General features: G+C 45.5%; 1 protein-coding gene across 1 annotated transcript; it reads right to left on the reverse strand.

The window, feature by feature from the left end:
- Positions 1-179: 179 nt before the first annotated feature.
- Positions 180-27,513, reverse strand: LOC123404775 (two-component response regulator ORR27-like). The gene is made up of 6 exons (XM_045098722.1): positions 27,251-27,513; positions 26,997-27,152; positions 26,446-26,820; positions 1,570-1,652; positions 735-1,421; positions 180-237 (listed from the first exon to the last, which is right to left on the reverse strand). The coding sequence occupies exons 1-5, from the start codon at positions 27,387-27,389 to the stop codon at positions 735-737; spliced, it is 1,440 nt and encodes a 479-aa protein (XP_044954657.1). The 5' UTR covers positions 27,390-27,513; the 3' UTR covers positions 180-237.
- Between the last annotated feature and the right edge of the window lie 166 nt (positions 27,514-27,679).

The following is a 27,679-nucleotide window of genomic DNA, read 5'->3' on the forward strand; positions in this document are numbered from 1 at the left end:
AAATCTGCTGCACAAGGACGTTGTAAAGAAGCTTTACTGGAAATTTGAATAAGTATTTGCAGTGCGTAGAACGACATCAATGCCTAGATCATGTTTCGGTCCGAGGAAACTATACCATACTAAAAAATGAAACATCCGCTACGTACCTTCTACGCAAATTTATATATTAAGTTATTAACCCATGGAAAAAAAACTTACTTTTTTGTGATTTAAAGAACCATTGATCCATTTGACTACCTGCATAGTTGTTCAGATAAAACAAAATAATGTTAAAATGGTATAGGTAATTAGGTATTAGTAAAAAAATTGCAGCAGCACTCGCCAAGGAAAGATACACACGAACGGAGGTAAAGGGAGCCGAGAGAGACATCACAGGGACGATGCATGGTGGCAGCAAGGATGATGAGCTCAGATTAGGGTGGTAGAGGGAGCTAAGAGTGATCGCGAGGGTGGCTGATAGATATTGGCCTTCAAGAAGAATTAGCCTAACCGTTTTGGTTGAAAATGCATCTCGAATTAAAAGAATATGATGTGAATAGTATTTATGTTACTCACTTCGAAACTAAATGGTAAGATGGGACTAATCCTGTCCCCACCCCTAGGAGTAAAATGTACCGTAAAAAGGCTATTTGTGATGGAATGGGGGTGCACGGGTACTAGAAAAATGGTGAAATTTTGGAAGGGACAATGAAACGAAAACATCCATGCATGCTAATATAGAGAATAGTACGTACCTACTGCTTCATAAGGTTTTCAAATTCCTCCTTAGTTAGTCCATGAATCATCCCGTCTGTCACTACACCACCTCCACCTGATGTGCCAGCTGTTTCAGAAGTAGTGTTCTCCGAGTTGAAGAAAACATTGTCAAGGTTTTGAGGCTGCACTGCATTGGTATGACCAGCAAAAGCATTTCCATGCATTCCATGTTGTACTGGTGGTGCTAGGTTGGACGGCAGTGATACACTTACCATGCTTCCACTTGTTATAACTCCACCACGACCGCCATTACCATTACCATAAATATTATTAGAATTACCGTAAGGATAACCATAAGGATTATTATTGCCATAACCAGAATGATGATCATAATCATTAGCATTGGTAGTACCATAATGATGATCATAACCTTTTATGTTGCCAATGCCATTACCATGATGATAACCATGCCCATAAGGAGAACCTCCACCAAGATTAGTTGTGTGGTTCCCATTTCCAAGAATGCCATAGTTAACTGGTGATGCACCACCGCTTAGCCAACTGGTTTGGTTAATATCTCTTGCACCCTGGGATCTCATATGGAGTCTGTAAGTTCCCTCACTTTCTTGAGATTCCAAATAGTTCTTGGAAGTACTATTAGAATGTGATGGCCTAGAACTTGGCATGGTTGATTGCCCACCAGTACGACAATCCCTTCTGTATTTCTGAAATTTCAAATATTGTGAAAACATGAATAAATGGGTGCTTCGTTACTAGGACATAATTTCTGATAATTTATCTCGTGATCATAAAATTTGATCTCATAGTTGGTTTCAGAATGAAGAAACATCAACCAGGTTGTCTAAATCTTACCTGCAGATGGCTACTGACTTGAGTTGTAGTTAGATATATACCGTCAACCTCCAAAAATTCTCTTATATTGTTTGGCGTGTCACCTGTATTAGAAAATAATAAATTATAACAAATGGCTAGAGCTTAGAAAGATGGAAAAATCACAAGCATGTGCTTTATTTATTTCAGCTACCATACTAAGCTCACTCTAAAATTTTCCTTGACTATTCGTGCGAATTGTAATAAGAAAACATCTAAATGATCAGACTTGGGCAATTAATTCAAATAAAAAATGCAATGAATATTACTTATGTGAAGGTATCATAGTTTCAAATAGCTCGCTATCTCAACATTATAACGACACTATAGCATTTGGTGGGGCATCACACTAAGCCATTTAGCACTATTTAGCTCATTTGGCACCCCATAGCTCAATTATTTGTAATAAAATTAAAATATTAAATTTTGCAATTTCACATGGAAAAAATATATTAAAATTTCAGCAACGTACAAGCGTTCATAGAATCACAAAACCATTTCATTCATAATGTGATATAGAGGTAACTATGCATCTTATGTGTTATCATATTTACCTATATTTGTCCAAATATATGCTTCAAAAATGACAAAGATGTAGAAGTAATGAATTTATTATGCATTAATAGACTTGCAAATTATAAGTTATACATGGAAAAAATAAAAAAATATGTTGAAAAAAGAATAAATCCTGTCAAATATAAGATAATTTAGCTTGTATATACATGGGAGGTAATTAAAGGGTCAAACTGTACCACATGAACAAGACTTATTTCGTATTTGGCTCAACTGATTTTGCTTAGGTGTTTTTGTGATAGATATTTGGGTAAACTGACTTGGGCAAATAATTCGAATAAATCATGCAACAAATATTACTTATGTGAAGGGATCATAGTTTTAGATAACTCGCTATCCCGTCGTTATAATGGCACTATAACATTTGGTTGGGCATCGCACTAAGCCATTTAGCACTATTTAGCTCATTTGGCGCGCCATAGCTCAATTATTTGTAATAAAATAAAAATTGCAATTGCACATGGAAAACAAAAAAAATTAAAACTTCAAGAACATAAAGCGTTCATAGAATCACAAAACCATTTTGTTCATAATGTGATACAGAGATAACTATGCATGTTATGTGTTATCATATTTATCTATAGTTTTCCAAATACAGGCTTTAAAAATGACAAAGATGTAGAAGTAATGAATCTGTTATGCATTAATGGTCTTGCAAATTATAAGTCATACATGGGGGAAATTAAATTAAAACTTTTCTGTTACAAAATGAATAAATCCTGTCGAATATAGGATAATTTAGCTTGCATATACATGGGGGGTAATTAAAGGGTCAAACTGTTCTACATGGACAAGACTTATTTCGTATTTGGGTAAAATGATTTTGCTTAGGTGCCTTTGTGATAATATTCTAGAAATGTAGATCTAACTAGCTATAATGTTTTAGGACTCTCTCTCCCTCCCTCCCTCCCTCTCTCTCCCTCCCCCCCTCTCCCTCTCTCTCTCTCTCCCTCTCTCCCTCTCTCCCTCTCCCTCTCTCTCCCTCCCTCCCTCTCTACAATAGCTATGTGCAGAATCCATTTGCAAGCATAAACCCCAAACGGAGTAATCATGTATAAATCTCTATCAGACATGCACAATCGTAACTTTTTTGCTAACTCCATTGTTCCTCCACCCCCTCCCACGTGAACAAACAAGCGATTTGTAGTGCTACAATTAATGGTTTTCCATATTGGGGATGGCATTTTTCAAATTCAAGTGGCCTGGCTGGCTGAAGCCAGCTTGCCAAATACTTTTAAACAGAGCCACTTATATGTTTAGGTGGGTTCTACAAGGAATAACGCATAGGATAACAAGATCGACGAGATTTGTTGATTATAACCGTACTTATATTTTAAAAATGATTTATCTTAATGGTGTATCTATTTTTAGGTGAGAGGGCATTCAACCATTCTAGTCTTGGTACTCAAATATGGTATAAATTTTGTGTTCACCGCTCATTGCTTAATATCTAGAGGTCAAATGATAGATGTAGCAGTCGAAACTAACTCATAGATTTGTTGAAAGCAACCGATGGATCTTGTTGGATCAATCTACTTGTGATATTAGATGTAGTTCATAAATGGAAGCATGGTTTCCATGAGATAGAGGACAAACTTCATAACAATTCTTACTCAGTTCTAACCATCGGTTGATCTTGAAGAGGTATCTAGTTTAGACGAGAATGTATTGAACTAATGATATGTCATGTTTCCCGCAAACATGGTAGAATTTTGAGTGTATAAGACATAATCTTATGTATTTTTTAAGTAGGACAAGTTAATCTATTTTTTTGTTTGATCAAAGTTTGGACATGGGAATGTCTGATAATGAGATAGATGGGCAAAGTTCATACCATTTTAATATCTATTCAGATATATTGGATGGTAAGAGGTCTATATTTTTATTGATATGTTCTATCTATGTTAGTAGTACCTCAATGTACCACCTAAATATGGTAGGAAGTTCATATTAATTACCTAGTGTCCGCCTCTGCATAGTGGGGGAAGATAGTAGAAGTTTGATAGACTTGACAATGAACAAAGCTAGGACAATCAAGTCAACTACCCCTAGATTACCCCACATGTGTCACTGCAATTGTCGTTGTAGCTCATAGACACTTTCGTAAGTACCAATCTAGCATAGCCTTGGTAAAATTATTGGCTTAATCATATTTTAAGACCATTGGCTATATACTCGAACATTTTAGTCTTTCATTTGATGTAACTTGCTCATCGTTCCCATGCGAACCTCCTTGCCGAAGCTTGTAATTTGAATGTTTTTAGTGGAGCCAATTATCTGTTTATTCATGGTTTGACCATGGAAATGTAGATGAAATGTGATAGATGTAGAAATTTGGTAGCAATTCTTATGATATTCCAATTGATGGTAGAGTTCTAATATGTGTAAACTATAAGTTCTAAATGTACTTGATTAATAGTATAACGGAAGTGCATTCATCCGACGAAGTTTTCCATGACAAAGTGAGATGTGGATTATTAAATGCCACCGCAATAAAAAAACTAGGAAAATAATAGGGTGTTGTATATTCTTTCCCCAAGGAGAACAAGCCAATGTTGACTTAGGCGAATACAAGGTCATAGGAACTTCTGGAAGCTATGGAACATGAGTAATTGACCATCACACGCAAGTAATATCTCAAAAAATATATATATGAACTTAAAAATGTATGACATAATGTACTACAAGCTTTCCTCAATGTACTGACGCCTATTGAGTCTCATGCATGAACAATTGGGGCCGTGCTGACTGTAACATGTTGAATACTTTTGGAGGAAGCTATTTTTGTTGGTAGAATAGGTCTCCGAGTGTGGATATATTGGCAACTAGATTAATGGTCAAAGTTCATATATAATAGTAGTGTACTCGAACTGAAGGTGTATCTTTAAGAGATATCTATTTTAGGTGATAATGTACTAGACTTCTGGTACCTTATCGTACCATCCAAAATATAGTAGAAAACTGTGTGTTTTTTGAAATTAGGGGTCCATGCTTAATAAACTGTATTGAATCCTTTGAAACAAGTTATGTGTATAAAAATGGTTTAGAAGTGGAATCATATGGGCTACAAGACTTTGGGAGGAGTATTCGTAACAATGGTACATATATGAATCAAAGACAAATCTTGAAGAGATATCTGCTCTAGGTATTGAAAGCTAGTACCTCGTGGCACAACACAAAGGTGGTAAGAAAACTCATGTTAATTGTTAACAAACTAATAGTCGTCCCACAAAAGTATAGACAGTCAAACTTAACACGTCTGCCGCCATATAGAGTTCCCCATGTCCCTTCATATAGTCCTTATGTGTGTGAGAAAAAGTCAACATCACTACCATAGAATCAATAACTGCCTTTGAGGTGTGCTCATGGAGGTACACCTTCCCAGTCTTGCCTCGGTTCCACCATGGCATGGTTCTTTGCTTATCACACACAAACTTGTTCTAGTCTGATACTAATGGGCGTGGCTCCGAGTGGAAGGAACCCGAACTCCAAGCATTGACATTGATATTCTGCTCACTATTGTGGTAATATTGGGGTGAAGAGGCGGTGCCACACAGTCTCGCCGTGTTCAATTTTTTGTTCCTATAATGCCTTCAAGAACATCTTTGTGTTGCCGTGCAATGTCAAGTCCATCCAACCATGATATTCATTGCATGGTGATGCGTTTCTTGTTCTAGGTGTGTTCTCTTGCACGATCTTTGATCTTCGATCTTCGATGGTGCATGCGAAACACTCTGCACCACATGTGATTGTTCTTTTGGTAGTGGTTCATATGTTCACCGTCTAGACAATGCTTTGTCATGCACAACCTCGTGCCTCCTTAGTTTCATCCATTTGTGAACTTGTAACATTTGCATGCTTGTTATGATATTTCCCCCTACTGCTATGGAACAAAGTAGTACACATCTAATCTCATTGTTGATTTACTATGGAAATATAGAACTTTCCTATTTTTCATAGCAAACAAATTTCTTGGTTTGGGTCTAATGGGCAATATTTCAGTGATATTGTACATACATGGACAAAACCTCAATCTCCACTTTTCATCCTCATTGTGCTAGTTTGCTCTATTGATTTAACTCCCATTGTGCTCGTCTAGCCCCCCTTCTCCCCGCAATGTTGCACGTCCGCGATCCTGTCGACGTCATAGGCTAGCGCATTCGTGACCTTGAAACCGCGTTATAAGTTCATGGCTATTGATTAGGGGTCAATTATCTAAAACCTAGGTGTATTTTGCAATATAGATAATGTGTGGAATTAAAATTTTCTTCCAGGTGACAGTTGCCACAACTATCAAGCCATCACTTAATTTCAAGCATGCATTAATATGCAACTAAAAATTGAATTTGAATTGAACATAGCCAATATACAAAGGGTAACGCTTAATTTTCCAATGTATAAGTTCTCCAGCAATTCAAAACAAGTCAACGGATGAATCGAGCTCATGAGCCTAGACATCTTCGTTGATCTTGCTACTTATTATGTTGATGCAGGTGTAGCATGTCCTTTGCAACAACCATGTAGCAGTTCCATCGAAGTCGCCAACAAAGAGGCCATTGGACACGAAGAGTGATGACGACACTGTGAACCACTTCATGGTGGTCATGATTCCCTTGGCACATGTTACCTATGTCGTCCCCATTTGTCATTCCGGAGATGAGATACTTCCTGTGTAGCCTCCTCCTTGATGACGGTGAACTCCTCATCTACGAAAAAGAGGCAGCTCGCTATCAAAACCTAAGAAGAAGTAGAATGGGTGTGTCACCTCGATTAGTTAGCAGGCCAAAAACTAGGATCTTCCCAAACTTCCCTCAAATTACGTATACTGATTGCCACAAATGAGCAATGCTCCCTCAACTTCCAACTCAATTCAACCAATATACATTACACATGGAAGTTTGATCTCCATGATTGAGTGGCATATATTCATCATAGGGAACCATAAAAGAAGACTAAATTGTAAGGTCACAACCTATGTATCCTGACCAGTGACCTCCTGAAAGGGATGTCAAGTGTCTGGCGTTGTAATGTATTTGAAGTAATATATTCAAATTGGGGTCCTTTCCACCTTGGGATTGTCTTGAAAAACCATTCTCTTGTGGCTTGCAAGAAGAGATCACTAACACATATCATTAGACATGCCTTATTTGAGAATTGGAATGGTTCATATAAATAAGTGAACTTTTAATTTAATAGAACATACTAAATATGGTTTTTATTGAAAGGTCTTTAGGGGGTAAGCCCAAATGAAGATTTTCATTAGCCGTAATCGTGGCAAAGCATCATGGCTAAAGGGTTTTAGGCTTCTGACAAGCGAGCAACAACCAAGGCAATTAACAGTGCACTAGGGCAAGGCAGTGAACCACTACACTCAATATTCTAAGATCGATTTATATATCATACATGAGCATCACCACAAACACAAGATGACATCAATGTTGATGTTGCCCACAACAATAGAAAAGGGAGCACGCTTGTTGCAGATCACCTTAGTATTTCGCCTCTCCCAAATGTTCTAGACGACGACAAGGCAAATTGTGGAATATAGGCGGGTGTGATCTGGGAGGTGGAAGGTGCTAACAAGGCACACCACCTCCACTGTTGTGGCAATAGGCACATGCAGTGCCCAAATGCCATGGGTGTGGCTGCATGCGTGAAGCAGGCGCGGAGGGACACATCTGCCATGAACGAGGCACCGGAGGGGCGCATGACACAACAGTCCGACACCCTCGATGAGAGTGACATATTCCCCAACTTCTTATGCAGACTGCCAATCTCGACGTGCATGATCGTAGAGAGACTAGGCAGTAGGTGGTCTTCAATGCACATGAGGACAACTGAAATGTATGCTTTTGGACGAATGGAGTGCGCGAAGAGAAATGGGAAACGAGACTCCAAACTCTCTTCACCCCACCAGAAAGCCATGTGCTTAACGTCTCCAAGGCTCGCGGATCTCCATCCAGACAATCTTGCTCTTGGAAGCAGGTACGATGGTGTCATTTTCCTAGAAAATTGATTGGTATCTCTTCACGAAGGTGGCATGTGTGTGCTTAATAAGTTACAGCGACCCATGTTAATGGATGGTAGGGATGTGAGGATGGCGTCGACAAAATTACCCTTGCCAGACGAGGAAAGTGGTGTGCCACACCATCGAATGAGCCATTTGTCTGCATGGGCTATGAGAGGGACCAGATCGATGATCCTGAGCTTGTAGGTGGAGAAAGCAAGTGAAGTACTGTTGGGGGATGTTGGGCACCAAACAACCAAACAACCAGGACAATTGTTCGATAGTCTTGATTCGGCCCTCAGAGGAACGAACATGCACTTGGCAAAGTTGAGGGTGATGCCAGTGATTGCTGTAAAGTTGTCGTCCACATATAGCAGCACTAGGCACGACAATAAGGGGACAAGGGGGTTTTAGGCGGCCACCATCTGCACCAATGTACACAACTAGGATGAAGAGGTAAAGGAAAAGGGATCCCTTGACGGAGCCCTTCTCAGTAGGCGCTCCAATTGCCGGGGACACCGTGTTGGAAATATGCCCTAGAGGCAATAATAAAATGGTTATTATCATATTTCCTTGTTCATGATAATAGTCTATTGTTCATGCTATAATTGTATTAACAGGAAACAGTAATACATGTGTGAATAAATAGATCACAATGTGTCCCTAGCAAGCCTCTAGTTGGCTAGCTCGTTAGTCAATAGATGATCATGGTTTCCTGGTCATGGGCATTAGATGTCATTAATAACGGGATCACATCATTGGGAGAATGATGTGATGGACAAGACCCAATCCTAAGCATAGCACTAGATCGTATTGTTCGTATGCTAAAGCTTTTCTAATGTCAAGTATCTTTTCCTTCGACCGTGAGATTGTGCAACTCCCGGATACCGTAGGAGTTCTTTGGGTGTATCAAACGTCACAACGTAACTGGGTGACTATAAAGGTGCACTACGGGTACCTACGGAAGTGTCTGTTGGGTTGGTACGAATCGAGATCGGGATTTGTCACTCCGTGTGACGGAGAGGTATCTCTGGGCCCACTCGGTAGAACATCATCATGAGCTCAATGTGACTAAGGAGTTAGTCACACGATGACGTGCTACGAAACGAGTAAAGAGACTTACCGGTAACGAGATTGAACAAGGTATAGGTATACCGACGATCGAATCTCGGGCAAGTTCTATACCGACAGACAAAGGGAATCGTATACGGGATTGATTGAATTCTTGACATCGTGGTTCATCCGATGAGATCATCGTGGAGCAAGTGGGAGCCACCATGGGTATCTAGACCCCGCTGATGGTTATTGGCCAGAAAGGTGTCTCGGTCATGTCTGCGTGTCTCCCGAACCCGTAGGGTCTACACACTTAAGGTTCGGTGACGCTAGGGTTATAGGGAATTGTTATACGAGGTTACCGAAAGTTGTTCGGAGTCCCGGATGAGATCCCGGACGTCACGAGGAGCTCCGGAATGGTCCGGAGGTAAAGATTGATATATAGGACGGATGGTTTCGGACACCGGAAGTGTTTCGGACATCACTGGTAACGTACCAGGACCACCGGAGGTGGCCCCGGGGGTCCACCGAAGGGGGGCAACGACCCCGGGAGGTAAGGTGGGCCAAGTGGGGGAGGGAACTAGCCCCTAGGTGGGCTGGTGCGCCTCCCCACTCAGCCCAATGCGCAGGGGAGAGGGAAGGGGGGGCAAACCCTAGGCACAGGTGGGCCTTAGGCCCACCAGGTGGTGCGCCACCCCCTCCCACCCTAGCCGCCGCCTCCTTTCCCATCTGGTGGCTGCCGCACCACCTAGGGAGGGAACCCTAGGGGTGGTGCAGCCCCCCTCCTCCTATAAATAGAGAGGGGTTTTGGCCCTTGGGAGACAGACTTCTCCCTCTCCCTCGGCGCAGCCCTGCCCTCCTTTCTCCTCCTCTCCGCCGGTGCTTGGCGAAGCCCTGCCGGGAGACATCGTCTCTCCATCAACACCACGCTGTCGTGCTGCTGGAGTTCTTCCCCAACCTCTCCCTCCTCCTTGCTGGATCAAGGTGCGGGAGACGTCACCGGGCTGCACGTGTGTTGAACGCGGAGGTGCCGTAGTTCGGCACTAGATCGGAATCACACCGCGATCCGAATCGCTGCGAGTACGACTCCATCAACCGCGTTCTAGTAACGCTTCCGCTTAGCGATCTTCAAAGGTATGAAGATGCTCTTACCCCTCTCTCGTTGCTGGTCTCTCCATAGGAAGATCTGAATATGCGTAGGAAAAATTTGAATTTATGCTACGTTACCCAACACACCGTTGAGCATGACTATAGACCGACTTGATGTGTTGAGGGCCTAAACCCACCTTCTCCTGTAGGAAGGAAACCACTAGTGCCACCTAAGACATGTAATCTAATTTTTTTTGAAGCAAAGTTTGAGTACCACCTCCCGTGCACTGTACTTATGGAAGATTTGACAAGCTTCGCATGAGGATGGAATTTTCCAAGATTCATCGCCCGTGCAGAATGCATGTCTACTCAAAATGCACAAGGAAAGGAATGAGCGGCTCCTGGTGAGACAACATGAGGCATGACAACATCTTCGAGGGAGGGGGGAGTTTTGCAATCAGATATATCAAGAATTTGTCGGAGAGGTGGGAGCATTCACCTTTAGCAGGAGGGCGATGAAGGATACGTTTTGTTGAATAATCAGCCTCGTGGTTGTACAACCATTTTATGAGAGCGATAAAATTGGGGAGAAATTCCCCTAGGCCCTCTTGAGAAAAATCGGACAATATCCATCACGCCTAGCATAGTCCCAAGATTTTATCCAAGGATAACCTTCTTGAGCTCAGAGGTAGAGAGTGGATACACGAGCAAAGACCACCTAGAAAGTATCCAAGAGAGTATGTGTCGTGGTTTTGTCACGACGGATGTCCTCGTGAGAGAACTTGAGTGTGAGGCCATCGCCCCTGTGTGGCGACTCAAAGGGGTTGATCGGGAATGAGAGACGAGTTTACCCAGGTTCGGCCCCTTTGATGGAGGTAAAAGCCTACGTCCTGCTTTGTGTGTATTGATGATGAAATCGATTACAAGGGAGCGGATTCACGTGACCTAGCTATTGATTGATTGTAACTTAGCCCTATCGACCTCAGGGGCTTGCCTTTATATAACAGGTCAAGACCCAGGGTATTACAAGAGACTGGGTCGTGCTATCATTCGTTACCCGACACATCTCTAACTCGCCTTGCCTTTCCAGCAAGGATATCTTCTGCCGACCTTCTACCTCATGAGCCTTGTCCCGCCATCTTCGTGATCGAGAGCCGCCAGGCGGCTTACTGGAACAGGCCGCCTTGCACCTTTGGTCTTGTACGCCAAGGCCCATCTTGATTACAATGGTAAGCCGCCATAACCATGACCCGGGCGCATAGGACGGGTCATACGGCGGGGTAATATCCCCAACATTAGGCCCCATATTGACTTGAATTTATTCATGCCAATATATTTTACCTTAATCTTGGCGGCTTGTGTGTAATTCGTGTCTTTATCTCCTCTGAGGTTGAAATGCCGACTTTATGAAACTTCAAAGATCTTTATAACCGCTTTCTCTACTCATGAGTGATATCACCCGCCCCAGAATCTAGGGACTCGATGACATCATCGTAACGCCTCTTTATACTTATCTGTCTAGCTCGGAAATCAAGGCGCCCCGGGCTCCGAAATTTACTACTCCTCCTTGATTCCAGCGCCTACCATTTACACTTTGGTTTTTGGCCTTAAATACTCGCGAGGGGCCCTTTAATTTTTTACCTTTCCCTCTCGTCTTCTTCCTTGTACACACCTCTGGTCATCGGGTCGTCGCCGCCGCCGCCGTACTCCTTCGTGGCCAACAGCGCCCCAGGAACACGACTCCTCCTTACTTCATTGGGACGCAGCTAGTCGGCTCCGCCGCCATCAACAACTCTTCCGGTAAGTTTTTTCTTCATCCTTAGATCCGCATTAGGTCGAGGTTTGTTCATCGTAGTTCGTCGAAGTTCATCATATGTTTCTTCCATTAGTATCAATCTTCACCCATGCCGATGAGATTCCCCATAGTACTACGGCGGTAGATTCAGTTGCCCCATCTTCGTCATAAGGCTCCTTAAACTTCGATTCAAACCTTACTGTTTAGGGTTAGCAAATATTTCCCTTTTTTGAACCATTCACAGATCTGTAATTTTGAATGCTTAAGTAGAAACATGTTTGTCCCATACTCAGTAGAAAAAATAGAAAACCTTGTCCATCTGTAACCCGCCTTTACATCATGCGGGCTCCTTAATATGATTGTAATCCACCCGCTTCTATAAATCGCTTCCCCTTTGTGTGGCGACTTACGTTAGGGTGACTTCGGTATTGTAGATTGTCCTGTTACTGAAAACTAGAACCGCCCAAACTAGTTCCTTCTTGAGCATCACTCTTATCAAATAATTTGTTTTTCCTTTAAATAACCTGCCAAATATGCTTCTGAAGCTCCTTTCTCCTGAATCCATCATCATGTCAAAACCCGCCTCATGCAATTGGGTGCCTTCTCAAGTCTCTAATACTATACTCCAACACTATGTGTCCTTTGGGGCCTTGTCACCAAAAGAGGAAATCGGTTGGTGAGCCGGCGTTGGGGAGGAACTACCACAACCTGGTGAAGGAGAAGTAGTGGTTTTTACAAATCATCTTGAGTGGGGTTTTTCTCCTCCCGGGTCAAAATTCTTTTTAGATGTTCTACACTTTTACAATCTCCACCCTCAAGACCTCGGTCCTAATTCCATAACCAACTTGTGCCAATTTCAAGTGTTTTGTGAGGTGTACAAGGGAATGGAGCCGAGTGTCCTTTTGTTCAGAGAGTTCTTTTATCTCAACCGCCAAGCATAATTTGCTGATGGACCCTGTTTTAGAACTTGGCGTGGCAACAATCCAGAGGAGAAGGAAATGTGGATTTCCTTCTGCTATATTGCCTAGTCATCCTAAAGGTTGGGGCAAGACTTGGTTCTATTGAAAGAACACATACCCAGCCAATGAGAATCCCCTGCCGGGTTTCAGAGCAGAACGCCTTCCAATGAATTTTGAACTGCCCGACCCAATTACTCAAGAAGAACGTTCCCAACTCGCCTTTGTATGGACCAGACTCACAGCCTTGACATTCAATGGGTTAAACAGAGTTGACGTGACCCGGTGTTGGGTTGATTGGCGGATCATATCCCTAGGTCACCGTGGCGCCTTGATGTGCGAGTATGACGGCGACTTGAACAATGCACAACGCTTCAACAATATCAACCTCGACTCAATCGAAGTCAACAAAGTTGTGAAGAAGCTATTGGGTGAAACAAAAGAAGTTTGCTGTAAAATTGGTCTGAAGCAGTTCTATACTCACAACCCAGGTCTAGAGGTAATAATCTTTTACATCTCTTTTCTTGCTTATAAGTTTCTTCATAGTTCAAAACTTGCTTTTCCTTGTCAATATTTCTGCAGATAGACTCGCCATTTTGGAAACGAGAACAATAGAAAGTTGCTGGCAAGAAAACCAAAGCCGCCCCTAGCAAGAAGAAGAAGAAGAAGGCGATTGTTGAGGAATCGTCGGTTATGGGCGAGTCACAAACCGTTGACAACCAATCTGAGGTAAAACCTTTACTATAAAACTGTCTTTAAATTAAACTTGCTGACACCCCTTCAGTCACAGGGTGATGAAGAACCTAACCAGGATGAAGATGTCGAGGTAATTTCTATCTCTTCCAACTCATAAGTCTCATTTCCAAGACCACCAAGGCGGGTCGTTGGGAAAGTACCTATGTCTCACACGCAAGCTTATTTGGATCCTGATTTCCTTTTGAAGAAGACTCTATATACACAAAGGCGCCAGACCCGCAGCGCCTCAAGTGATCTTGTGGCAGGCTTGCCTGAAAAGTCAGCCACTCATAAACGTCAGAATGAGGTGCCTCATAATCTAACTCTTTCTTTCCCAAAAGTCGTCCTTATGCGACAACCTCTTAAATATTCTAATTCAATCTATCAGGAGTCACCGCCTTCATCAGGTGACTCGGCTGTTTCAAAGCTGCAACCACTCATTGTCAATCCATGGTAACTTTTCCTTTTGCATCCAACACTATTTAGTACCTTTAATCTTTGCATATGTCTTAACCTTGCTTTATAGGGCCCAAGCCAAGAAGAGAAAAAATGGCGGGTCATCAACCAATCCTGGTGCGCTACAGAAGGAGAAAGAGGAACCTGTTATTTCCGAGACTCATGTTGATCCTGCTGATATCCACATTGAGCTCCGTGAAGCTCATCAAGATGCTAGTGATGATCTTGCTGATACTCATGTTGAGCTGGCAAGTATTGGTGATATAGCCATGGAGACAAGCCTGAAGGCCAACCGTAAACCACCTAGTCCTCTGAAACCAACCAAAGACACTGCTTCTTACGAGGAGGGGTTTGTTATCACTGGGACATGTTACACGACTCCCGTCTTCACTATGTTGGCCAAGTAGACCGATAAAAATGCAGCACCTGCTATTGAAAAAGGGAAATCTAAGCTTGAGCTTCCCAATATTGGAAACCTTAGTTTCGAAGAATTGCACTCTGGGTATCTAAGCCGCCTTTCCACAAGACGGGATACGGAGGCCAGCCTAGTTGGTATGATGAAAAAAGATTTGAGGTATACTCAACTCGATCTTGTACTCCATATACCCTTATGTAGCCCTCAAGGGCTGGGTCATATTCTTGAAGATGGGGCGGGTCTTGATGAAACTGAAAACTTTGGTGAAGCCTGGTGTAGCCCTCAAGGGTCGACTTATCTTCTTGAAGATGAGTCGGGTCTTGATGAAATGGAAACTTTGGTGAAGCTTGGTGTAGCCCTCAAGGGCCGGCTTATCTTCTTGAAGATGAGCTGGTACTTATCATGCTTAATTGTAAGATTTCAACCTGTAGCCCCCAAGGGCCGGGTCATTATGAAAATAATGAGCTGGGTTTTAGCATTCCGACTTGTAAGATTTTGACCTATAGCCCCCAAGGGCCGGGTCATTATGAAAATAACGAGCCAGGTCTTATTATGATGACTTATAAGATTTCAACCTGTAGCCCCCACGGGTCGGGTCATTATGATAATAACGAGCCGTGTCTTATAGTTTGCAACAACATAATGTCAATCTATCATGAAAAGTGTAGAGCCTGTACACCCCCAAGGGTCGAGTCATCTTGCTTGAAGATGAGCCAGGTCTTCATGTAATATATGGTGTACAAAACCAGTATACATTAGCCCCCAAGTGTCGTGAAACTTGTAACAAACTTCTTTGCAGCCCCCAAGTGTCATCATGCACCATGCTGGCAGCTTAAACTCGACTAATATCCATTTTGGCGACTTTATTTTTCAGGAAGCATTCAATCTTTCTGACTCAGAATTGAACAACATGAGAAAAAATCTGGCTCTATAGCAAGACGCACGCACAAAAGTTGATGAGAAACTTCGGGTCTCTTGTGAAGAGATGGAAAAAATCAAAGCTGATTTCAAGGCGTACAAGGAATCTTCTGAAGCTGAAAGAGTCGCCTTGGTGGAACGTGCTGAAGACGTCAAGGGTCAGTTGAAAAATGTTACCGAAGATCTAACTGGTCTCAAACGACATATCTCTCAGATGACCACAACTGCCTTTGGTAAGTAGTGTTTGATGAACTTGTGAGAACTTTCTTTATAAACAAAAGACACGCCAGGCGACTTATATGCTTGAATTATTTGCAGGTCTCTGACTCGCAACCTTCAAGATAATAGCTTACTGAAGCTAAAAGCTTTGTATACGTTGACTGAGCGATTGTATGCTGGGAGCTTATTCACCATCAAAGCTGTCATGGGGGATAAAGATCCAGTCAAGTTTATCAATGATGCGCTGAGGCGCCTTTCAACAATTCCAAAACAAATTGAAGAATTGATGAGATCAGCTTCTCGGAAGGGTGCAATATTTGCTCTGAGCCGGCTTTAGCTTATGCACCGGAACTTAACCCGAAGGATATAGCTGGGGAGTTTCCTCAACTCAAAATGACGGGTCAGGTTTTACACAGGAAGACTATGCCCACTGTATCAAGGCGTATCGAGTGGTGGATAGTCATCTGGCTAAGGGTGTAGATCTGAAGACATATCACGTGGCTTACGGTAATAACAACACACGAGTGCGACCACCTACGTATGAACCGGTGGATCTGACTCCTCAACACCATAAGCATTTTTTGCCCGTGATGTTGACCCATCCCCCATCTTGAATGACGAAGCTGAATTCCATGCCTTAATCCCTTGCAACTGGGATGTGGACAATCTTTAGATCCAGGAACCAGAAGGCTCGACGCAGGATGACCCGGCGGCGTCTTAAATGAGAAATCATCCTGAAGCTAACCCGGATGAACTGACAGCCGGGTGATATTATTTATTGCTTGATAAACTTTTGTTAAAGATCCTGGGCTCCATGTAGCCTTGTAATATTCTGAATTGCACCAAACTGAGTGTCTATGCCATGCCTTCGTGCATGTTTTAAGATCTTTGTCTTCCAGCTTTAAGTTGTCACAGGAGTCTTATAGGAATCAAATGTTGCTTCGTCTTTTACATCCTTGTTTTGGAGATCATACATCCATCATAGGATTAGAACTTCATAACTCGCCATCACGGGACTGGAGCTGTATAACCCGCCATCATTGGACCAGAAGCTGTATAACCCGGACACTCTTTGTGAGCCAGTAATAAATATTGGATTATCCCTGAAGTAAGTTAAGGTAAAACTTAACAGTATCAATAAGCCGACTCAGTGAGACTGGCTTGCAAGGCTCTAGTCTTATCCTTAATTGGGCGGGAAAAATAACCCATATGAATTATGATAAGCCGGCTCAATGAGATTCGGCGATTTAAAGTGGCTGATCAGGCACAAGTCATGCTTGAGTGAAGCAGGTTACATGAACCCATGATTTCTCCTTTTTCCATATGCCGGCTCTCACACGACACACTCAATGTTTTAACCTTGACAAGTTCAGGGTCCACAATGGATTGACTCACCAAGAGTACACGAGGCCAATAGGGGGAGTCGCACAAACATACAGTCAGGTCTAACCATCGTATAGCGGTAATTTTTCGCAGACCAAGAGGGTGAGAAAGCTAAACTTAGTGAGTTGGAAGCCCTCAAGTGACCCATGATCAGGGAAAAGCCTATCATAGGATTGCAGAAGACAATGCTATTACTGCCAAACAATCTGGGGACCAGTAGCCCCCAGATAAGCCGTCTTGATTCTCCTGACCACAATTGGCGCCTACGTATGAACCGTGCATCATGGCAACTGATCCTCTTTGGCTTATTAGCACCTATGTTTGAACGGTCGCAACATGGCGGATCATCCTCTTTGGTATTAATAGCGTCCATGTTTGAATGACTGCCTCACGGCGACTCATCCTCTTGGGTGGCTTAGGTTAAATAATAAAGACTCATGCTCATTGTGTAGGCTTAAACGGCAGAAAGCCCAAATTTTGTGGGTGCCGGTTTTATTATATTAAACATAAAAGGGTATGTACAAACATTGTAGGAGGTATGTAATCGAGGAGCCATTGGCTCTAGGTATAATAAGGCCGAAGATGAGCAATGTTCCAAGGCCGGGTCGTCTCTTCCTGAGAGGTGTATGAATTGGGCCGGAGGTCCACCAGGTAATATTAACCATTGTTGAGATTCTTACTGATGACGAAAGGACCTTCCTAGGGTGGTGGGAGCTTGTGCATGCCTTTATGATCTTGAATCAATCAAAGCACTAAGTCATCCTCGTGAAAAGCCCGGCTCTTAACTCTACAACTATGATAGCGACGTAAGTCTTGCTGATATGTAGCTGATCTCGCTGCTGCCAAGTCACGTTCTTCCTCTAAGGCGTCCAAAGAATCTTGGCGTGCCTATTCGTTGTCGGCTTCGACGTAAGTGGTGATTCATGGAGAATCATGTCGTATATCACTTGGTAGAACCACCTCAACTCCATAAACCAGAAAAGGGGGTGTGTAACTAGTGGATCTATTTGGCGTCGTCCTGATGCTCCAAAGTACTGCAGGGAGCTCCTCAACCCAACAACCCGGAGTACGTTGTAAGGGAACCATGAGTCGGGGCTTGATACCTCGTAAGACATCCTGATTAGCTCGTTTTGCGTGCCCATTGGACTGTGGATGTGCTACCACCGGTACATCAAGCCAGATATGCTCATGTTGGCAGAACTGTTTCATGGCCCCTTTGGATAAATTGGTACCATTGTCAGTGATAATGCTATGAGGATAAACAAACCAAAAAATCAGCTTTTTCAAAAATTTGACTGCCGTCTCTGCTTCGCAATTACTGATGGGTTATGCCTCAACCCACTTGGTAGACTTGTCAACCGCCACTAGTAGATGGGTCTTTTTGTGAGAAGACATCTTGAACGGGCCAACCATATCAAGCCCCCAGACCGCAAACGACCAAGTGACTCCTGAGCCGACACATGAACTTGTCGAGCAAACTTTTGACATCCATCACACCTGTGTACGATATCGTCAGCATCTGCATGAGTTGTTAACCAGTAAAATCCATGACGGAAAACTTTTGACACCAAAGATCGTGAACCAGCATGATGCCCACAGACTCCTGCATGTATCTCATTGAGAATTTCCCATCCATCCTTAGGGGAAACACATCGCTGAAAAATTCCACAAGTACTTCGCTTGTCTAACTCGCCCTTATGGATAGTCATAGATTTGCACCGTCATATTATCTACCGCGCAACGATTTCCTCAGCCGACAGGTCTCCCCAAGCCAAGTAAGCCATATATGGAACCGTCCAACTAGGAGTTGCCCGGAGAGCCGCCACCAACTGCGATTTCGGGTCAAGGATACATATATCCTCCTCAGACGGTAACTTCACACAGGGGTTGTGGAGAACATCCAATAACACATTGGGAGGGACAGACTTGCGTTGAGATCCAAGTTGTGACAAAGCGTCGGCCGCCTCATTATGTCGGCGATAAATGTGGTCAACCTGGTAACCATGAAAGTGACCCGCCACCTCGGTTACTGTACGCCGATAAGCCGCCATCACGGGGTCTTTCGAGTCCCAAGTTCGAGAGACCTGTTGAGACACCAAATTTGAGTCGCCCAAGCATCTGACCAGGCTAAGGTTCATCTCCTAAGCTATCCTGAGCCCATGTAAGAGAGCCTCATACTCAGCCACATTGTTAGTACAAGGGAATATGAGCCGTAAAACATAATAGAACTTGTCACCTCGTGGAGAGGATAACACTACATCAGCCCCCGAGACTTCCAATTGCGTGGAGTCGTCAAAATGTATAGTCCAGTACATGTTATCCGGCCTATCTTTTGGAATCTGCAACTCGGTCCAGTCGTTGATGAAATCCACCAGTGCCTGGGACTTTATGGCTGTACGAGGCATGCACTTCACATGATGAGGACCAAGCTCAATTGCCCACTTAGCAATCCGACCAGTGGCCTTGCGGTTCTGTATGATGTCTCCAATTGGCGTCAAACCGACCACAGTGATTGGGTGTTCGTGAAAGTAGTGCTTCAGCTTCCGGCTTGCCATAAAAATTCCAAAGACCATCTTCTGCCAATGTGGGTATCGCTGTTTGGACAAGGTTAGCGCCTCGCTGATGAAATACACCGGCCGCTGAACCGGATACTCTTTCCCTGCTTCCTTGCGCTCGACGACCACTGCCACACTCACTGCCTTAGAATTAGCAGCAATGTAGAGGAGCATGGGCTCTTTATCAATCGGAGCGGCCAAAACAGGTGGCTTAGCAAGCTGCTTATTGAGGGCTTCAAAGGCTTCATCACCTGCATCCGCCCAGACAAAATTATTCGTCTTCTTGAGCAACTGGTAAAGAGGGATAGCCTTTTCACCAAAGCGGCTTTTTAACCGGCTTAACGCCGTGATGCGACACGCCATGCATTAGACCCGGTTGGTACTAGCCGGCTTACCCAACGAAGTTATCGCCTTGATTTTATCCGGGTTAGCCTCAATGCCTTGCTCGGACACCACGAAACCTAGTAACTTGCCCGCAGGAACACCAAAAACACGCTTGGTCGGGTTAAGTTTCATCTGGTAGACTCAAAGATGATGAAACGTCTCCTTGAGATCCTCCAAGAGCGTTTCCTTCTTCTGAGATTTCACCATGATGTCATCAACATAAGCATGAACTTTTGCCCAATATGATCGTGCAAGCAATTCTGGATGCAGCATTGATAAGTCACGTCTGCGCTCTATAAGTCCATAAGGCATAGAAACATAGCAGAAAGCGCCAAAAGGGGTTATGAAAGCCGTCTTCTCTTGATCCTCCTTAGCCATCTTGATCTGGTGGTAACTTGAATATGCATCCAGGAAACACACGCGCTCTCAACCCGCCGTAGAGTCAATAATCTGATCGATACGAGGAAGAGGAGAGGGATCCTTAGGACAAGCTTTGTTGAGGTCGGTGTAGTCGATACACACACGAAAAGTGCCATTCTTCTTCAGAACAAGCACACGGTTAGCGAGCTACTCAGGATGAAAAACTTCAACAATGAACGCGATAGCTAGGAGCTAGATGACATCTTCCCCAATAGCCCTGCGTCTCTCCTCGTTAAAACGACAGAGGTATTGCTGTACGGGTTTCATCTTCGGATCCATATTAAGGTGGTGCTCAGCGAATTCTCTCGGCACTCCAGGCATGTCAAACGGCTTCCATGCAAAGATGTCCCGATTCTCATGGATGAATTCGATGAGCGCGCTTTCCTATTTGGGATCCAAGCCGGTCCCAATAGTGAACTGCTTAGAAGAGTCGCCTGGGGTGAAATCAACTTGCTTGGTGTCGTCTGTTGGCTTAAACTTGAGATGCGGCTCAGAATCAATAGTAGGCTTCTTCAAAGGGCTCATGTATGCCGGGTCAACATTGGCCGTATGGAATTTCAACTCCTCAGTTGCGCATGTCGACTCAGCATAAGCCGTGTCTCCTTCCTCGCACTCCTGAGCTATCTTTTGACTCCCATTCACAGTAATAGTGTCCTTGAGACCCGACATTTTGAGTTTGAGTTACACATAACAAGGTCGGGCCACGAAGCGGGTATAAGTCGGCCGTCCAAACAAGGCATGATATGGACTCTTGATTTTAACCACCTCAAACATCAAAACCTCGTTTCTGTAAGTGGACTCGTCACCAAAAGCGACGTTTAGCTTGATCCGCCCGACCGGGTATTCCGACTTGCCTGGAACTATACCATGAAAAACCATTGTCGATGGTAGTAGGTTATCCTCAGAAAGGTGCATCCTCCGTAAGGTGTCATAGTACAAGATATTAATACTTCTCCCCCATCCATGAGAACCTTTGAAAGGGTGTATCCACCCCACCACCACGAAAGCCAGACCATCAGGGGTATAACCTCGGGGCGGGTGATCTTCCTTGCTCCAAGTGATCGACTGTTTTGACCAGTTGAGATACCTGGGAACTGCCGGCTCAACCATATTGATGGCTCTCTGTTTGAGTTTGTTGTCCCTCCTGCAGGTGCTGGTGGTGAAGACATGATACTGACCACTATTAAGGTACTTAGGGTTACTCTGAATACCGCCCTGATTGTTATGCTGCTGATTATTCTGCCCAGAATGTTGTCCACTGCCATTACCTGAGCCGCCCTATCCTTGAAAGCCGGATCTAGGGAACCCGCTAGATGAACCCCCCATGTGACCCGCCTGGACCAGGCTAACCCGGGTGTCCACCACCATTGCCTCCTTGGTTATCCCTAGAGGCTTGGAGATGAAATTCCTGCATAACATAGCAATTTCCCCAAGAATGAGTAGACGGGGTATCTGGGGTACTATGCTTGGGGCAAGGTGCCTTGAGCATCTCCTCGTAATTGTGTGGTTTTTCCCATTGAAACCTCATCCGGGGCCAGTGTTTCGAGGCTGGTTTATGAACCCAGTATTGGTGTTGGTGACAAAATCTGACCCGCCATCTTGCTGCCTTCGCTTTCCTTGACCTCCCAGGTTCCCATTACGTCCATGGTTTTGATAATGACCCTTTGTGCCGTCTCCTTTCTTGCTCTTTCTAGCTTTGTCCTCATCTGAGCAGGCATCCTTCTTTCCATCTGACTCGGCGTACCTGGTGAGGGTGTCATTAACTCGCGCATGTCCTGCACCTTTCGTTTCAAGCGGCCAAGCTTCAAGACCAGCGGCTGAAAATGGCAATTCTTCTCCAAAATCAGGATAGCTTGAGCCGCTGTGATGCCATCTGATGAATGACTGATTTCGGTGACCCGACGTGTCCAATGGTGCGTCGACTCATCAGAGCGTTGAACACAATGCTGCAGATCCACAATCTTCATTGGGGGTTTGCATGTTCCCGTGAAGTTTCTGATAAACCGCTCCTTCAACTCCACCCAAGTGTTGATAGAATTGGGCGGCATGTTTTTCAGCCACGTTCGAGCCGGACCTTCCAGCATTATCGTAAAATAGTTGGCACACACCGCATCACTGACATCAAGCATGTCCATGACGAGTTCATAACTCTCAATCCACGCCACCGGCTCAAGATCCACCGTATAGTTGGGTACCTTGCGGGGCCCCTTAAAGTCCTTGGGCATGCTTTCAGTGCGGAGAGCCAGAGACAAACATGGGACCCTGCTCGTTCTGCTATTTGACCCGCCTGGAGTCTTCTCTGGCTGGGGGTGAGCCAGAACTGCCTGATCCGCCACTGCTGCCGTTGCTTCAGCTTTGGCTTGGTGGGAGGCTCTCCCTTCATCCAGAAGTGCTTGGTCATTTGATAGCGGATGCCGGGTTGGGCCGACCTAAGCCGTTGTCGGTAGCCGCTGCTGGATACTGCTGGAGACTCCTCATGGAGGCTCTTGGTACGGCTGGCGTACGACGTGGAGTGCACCCGATCACGGCTATAAGAAAATTGCGCATGTTGAACCACTGCGGTCTTCAGCACCTCGATGGCGTTTCTAGCCTCGATCTCGACTCGGGTGTTCCATGGATAGGGAGCGACTCTAGGTTACGCGTTGCAACTAGCATGTTATCAACAGGGTTGGAGAAGTGGCCGTGTGGCATCTGGGACCGCTGAGTCGGTGACCGTGCCAGTGGAGGCTGAGCCGGCCCAACCTGTCGGCCTGTCTGTCGAGGGGGGTTGCGTTCCGCCTCGGGCGTGCGCAGGTTGGTGAATAAGTGAGCCGGGTTAAGATCATCTCAAAGCCGAGTCTGATGTCTTCTTTGGTGAACTGCGTCGAAAGCGTTTTGGTGATGCTCCAACTGCCAAGCCTTAGCCTTCAAGCGCTCCGACTTGTCATTGATTCGAGTGTGTAGTTCTATCATCCAGGTGTTCTCAACGTCAATATCTCGTTGTACCATGGCCATCTCCTCACGAAGCTTTGTCAGCTCTGCGTTAATCTCCTCCTGATTTTTTGCAGTGACTGGGGTTGCCATTAGTTTTGCCATCTCCCCCAACAGATCCATCATGGCTTGAGCCGACGTCTTGCCTGACCCACTGGCTCTGTTTGCGGCGGCTGATCCTGGTAGGTCCTGAGCCGCTGAGGCTCCCACCATGTAGATGGTGACCTGGCGTGGCGGCTCTTGGGACTCCTCGGAAATTTCTGCCTCGGGGAAACCCCCGAGTCTCCCATCGTAGAGGGGGCAAATCAATCTGCACCCCCATGGATGGCTCGCCTTCTGAGTTAACACGGGTATCTCCTCCGGTCACTTGCTCATCTGGGAGGGTGATCCCTTGCGTCAAGCCTACGAAGACGTGACACCGCCCAGCTTGACGCTGGGCAGGTTGGGCGAGCCGAGCCGGCTCGACGATGCCGGTGCAGATGTCCGGCTCGAGAATAGACATGCCGATTTTGCTGATGAAGACGTGTATCTTGCCGAAGAGGACAGGGTATCCAGACTCGATTGATTCAGCCTCGGGGCCCCAACTCGAATTGTCGATGTAGCGCTTTCCACGACGGATTTTGGTCATTAGACCAACCGCATAGCTCCCGCACCCCGGAAGGGATCCTTTTGAGAACTCAACTCCACTGTGCGACAACCCCACGGTGGGCGCCAACTGTCGTGGTTTCGTCACGACAGATGTCCTCGTGAGAGAACTTGAGTGTGAGGCCATCGCCACTAAGGGGCGAATTGAAGGGGTTGATCGGGAATGAGAGACGAGTTTACCTAGGTTCGGCCACTCTGATGGAGGTAAAAGCCTACGTCCTGCTTTGTGTGTATTGATGATGAAATCGATTACAAGGGAGCGGATTCGCCTGACCTAGCTATTGATTCATTGTAACTTAACCCTATAGATCTCAGGGGCTTGCCGTTATATACAGGTCAAGACCCAGGGTTTTACAAGAGACCGGGCCGTGCTATCATTCGTGACCTGCCCCATCTCTAACTCGCCTTGCCTTTCAAGCAAGGATATCTTCTGCCGACCTTCTACCTCATGTGCCTTGTCCCGCCATCTTCGTGATCGAGAGCCGCCAGGCGGCTTACTAGAACAGGCCGCCTTGCACCTTTGGTCTTGTACGCCAAGGCCCATCTTGAGTACAATGGTAAGCTGCCATAACCATGACCCAACCGCATAAGGAGGGTCATACGGTGGGGTAATATCCCCAATAGTATGTGCCATGAAGAGCTGGAGGTTGATGTTGTTGTGTACCGACGTCTTCGTGCCCGGGAGAGGATGGTAGAAGTAATGAAGGGTACATTTCCTGTACCCACACGTGTGGTGCTTAACCCCATTACGATCGAGGTAGGCGATCTGATTGTTGCGGAGTCGGGCTGGCACACAAGCATGGAAAAACTTCGAGTTCCCATATCCGATCTTGCAAAAGCCAATCTTGTTTCTATACCACCAAAAATCCACAAAGCGGCGTTCATGGGTTGAAAGGGAGTGTTGCATGAGGTAGATTACAAGGGAAATTTAGGGTTAGCGAAACCATGTTTATCCTCGAGGTGATCTAGGAAAAGAGTCGTGTTGTGACTGTCCTTGACGATGACATCGGGATATTTGAGCCGCTTTGCCCAAATCCCGAGGGCACTCCAGATCCTCTTCAGGCGCACCACAAAACAATTGGTCGACTGTAGGTCAAGGGCACTGCTACAGTGGCAGGGGCGGTAACGACATTGAAAACAAGGTACCCAACCCATTGCTCACCGAATCTGAAGATGTAAGCACATGGAACCTTCGTAGTAGTGATGATGAAGATAGGGATGTGCCTGAAGGCGAGAGATGGAATGAAGGTTACGACAAAGTCCGGCATGATCGAGCACCAATCGTTCTTCACAAGGAACATATCCATCTTGACGAGTGGGTGGGGGGCTCGTAATTTCATCAAGTGTTGAGCCAGTCGAGGAGAGGTAGCTCGACTAGAGCAGCACCATCGATGTAGACACTGAATAGGAGGGTGTCAATGGGCATTGAAGTTATCATTTTCTTGCACTGTAGGGTCGAAGAGAAAGTAAAAATTGCCCACCAGGGACCATGAATGCCGATGGTGTTACCCATAGCGGCGATTTTCTCTAAAATACTCCTCTCTCCTGTCCATTGCACGGGTCATATGCGCTGGTCATGGAGAAACATTCCCGGGATGTCGGACAGGAAAACCCCGCCAAGATGAACTCGGGCCTTTAGTTGATAAAACTAGGCCAGAGGCCCTCTCATCCCAGGTGGCATGGACGCTAGCGCGGCCTGTCCAACAACCTGAATTACAGTTTATATAATTTGATATCCAAACACGTCCATCTAAATTATTTTTATAAACCAGATTATATAATCTATCTTCACAATTCATATTATCATAATCTTCTATTATGGTTTCAAACAGGGCCTAACATGGCCAGGGCAAGGGCTAGGAATGTGAGGAGGAGTGATCACATCAATGTACACAAGACAGGCCGGGGCAGGTCGCGGTACGTAGTTGTCTCTCCTGGTCGCCACAACACCCGAGTGTTGGTGGGTCTCACACATCGAGGGGAATCGGAGCAACACTGGCTACAACATATTGGTGATACAATCACCTGGATCCTACCCGTAGAGAGACCACTCGAATGTCAGCACCTTTGGCTACACATGTCTATCTAGCTAGTACTACACCATTAAACCTGGTAAAGGTGCAGATGCTTGCATATGCAGTAGTAATAAAGCATGTAGTAATATGATTGAGTTGAATACGATGCACTTATTAACAACAAAACAATGGATAAAGGATGGATAAAACATGTAGTAGTACTATTAGTTGACCATCAATTGAACATGCAGTAGTATCTCACGCACGCACCTCCTGTTTCCTTGAGCTGGGTGACCGCACTGACGAACAACTCGTGCATCTCTGAAGTCCACTCGAACTTCTTCTTCTTCGTGGTGTTTGTCACCGGCTGGACGCCGCCGCCGTCGGAGGCCCCCTTGCCCTTGCCAGAATCGTTCACCCCACGCCCTCTCTTCCTCGGCGTGTCTTCCAGATGGCCGCCCTCGCTGCTGGGGCGAGGGTTAGCGTTCGCCGCGACTACGCCGGCGGCATTCTCCCTCCTCCACCGCAGGACGTGCTGCCAGATCATGTATATCTGCGTGTCGCGCATGGGCTTTTCCGCCAAGTAGCAAGCGCCTCCCTGCGTCCCCCTCCTCCTCGTCTCCATGCTCTCCTCGCCCGAGAACACTGCACAAAAGAATCCATCAGATCTATATATATATACCTACAAACAAGTTAGAACAATACTCCTCCTCCTTCGTCTCAAAATAAGCGTCGTTGATCTAATGCGACATTTATATATTGATTTAATACTAAGTATGGAACATTGAAGGTGTAGTATATGCGTGGAAGCTGCTACTTACGGATGACGACTGGGTAGCGTTCCCCGATCCGGTTGAGGAGGTCGAAGCCGTCCATCCCTCGGCCCCGGGTGAGCGCGGCCGTCATGACGAAGTCGAACCCGTCAGGGTTCTTCTCCAGCTCTTTCAGCGCCTCTGCCGGCGATGGCTTAGCCGTCACTGCAGCACGGAAGGTGGCCGTACGTCGGCCGGTCAGAACACCAAGAGCAAACTGCGGCCAAGAGGCCCTAGATCAACGGACCGGACGACGTACGTACCTTCGTAGCCGCAGCGCCGAAGTGTTTGCGTCAAGGTCCGGAGGTAGACGGGATCGTCGTCCACGGCAAGGACCTTCAGCCCCTCCGTCTCCACCATCATTTCGTCGATGGCCATGTCCTGGTCGTCGTCGTTCGCCATGGCCGCCGCGCGCCTCCTCAGTGCGGGGCGTGCTGTGGCCTAGAGGGTAAGGAGCGTTGTGACCTGTGAGAGTTGTGAGCGTGCTCTCGCCAAGAGAAGTAGAGAGCCGAGGGCGTCCAAACAAGCAGACACGTGTACACTCTACCACTCATCTGCACTGGTACCTGCCACTGCCAGCATGAAGAGACAAAGCTTTACAGCAGCACCACCATGAAGAGACAAAACCTTGCAGCAGCACCATGAATGCTTAGCTAGGATGCACAGCCGTTACGGTCAAACACGTAAAGCAT

Source organism: Hordeum vulgare, chromosome 6H (genome assembly GCF_904849725.1).
Source record: "Hordeum vulgare subsp. vulgare chromosome 6H, MorexV3_pseudomolecules_assembly, whole genome shotgun sequence".
NCBI classification, from domain to species: domain Eukaryota; kingdom Viridiplantae; phylum Streptophyta; class Magnoliopsida; order Poales; family Poaceae; genus Hordeum; species Hordeum vulgare.

What these genes read in the sequence shown, in the direction of transcription:
- LOC123404775 (XM_045098722.1), bottom strand. Translation starts at nt 27,389, where the DNA reads ATGGCGAACGACGACGACCAGGACATGGCCATCGACGAAATGATGGTG. An exon ending in TCGGCGCTGCGGCTACGAAG is followed by an intron (nt 27,153 to 27,250) that starts GTACGTACGTCG and finishes TCCGTGCTGCAG; the next exon opens with TGACGGCTAAGCCATCGCCG. An exon ending in ACGCTACCCAGTCGTCATCC is followed by an intron (nt 26,821 to 26,996) that starts GTAAGTAGCAGC and finishes TCTTTTGTGCAG; the next exon opens with TGTTCTCGGGCGAGGAGAGC.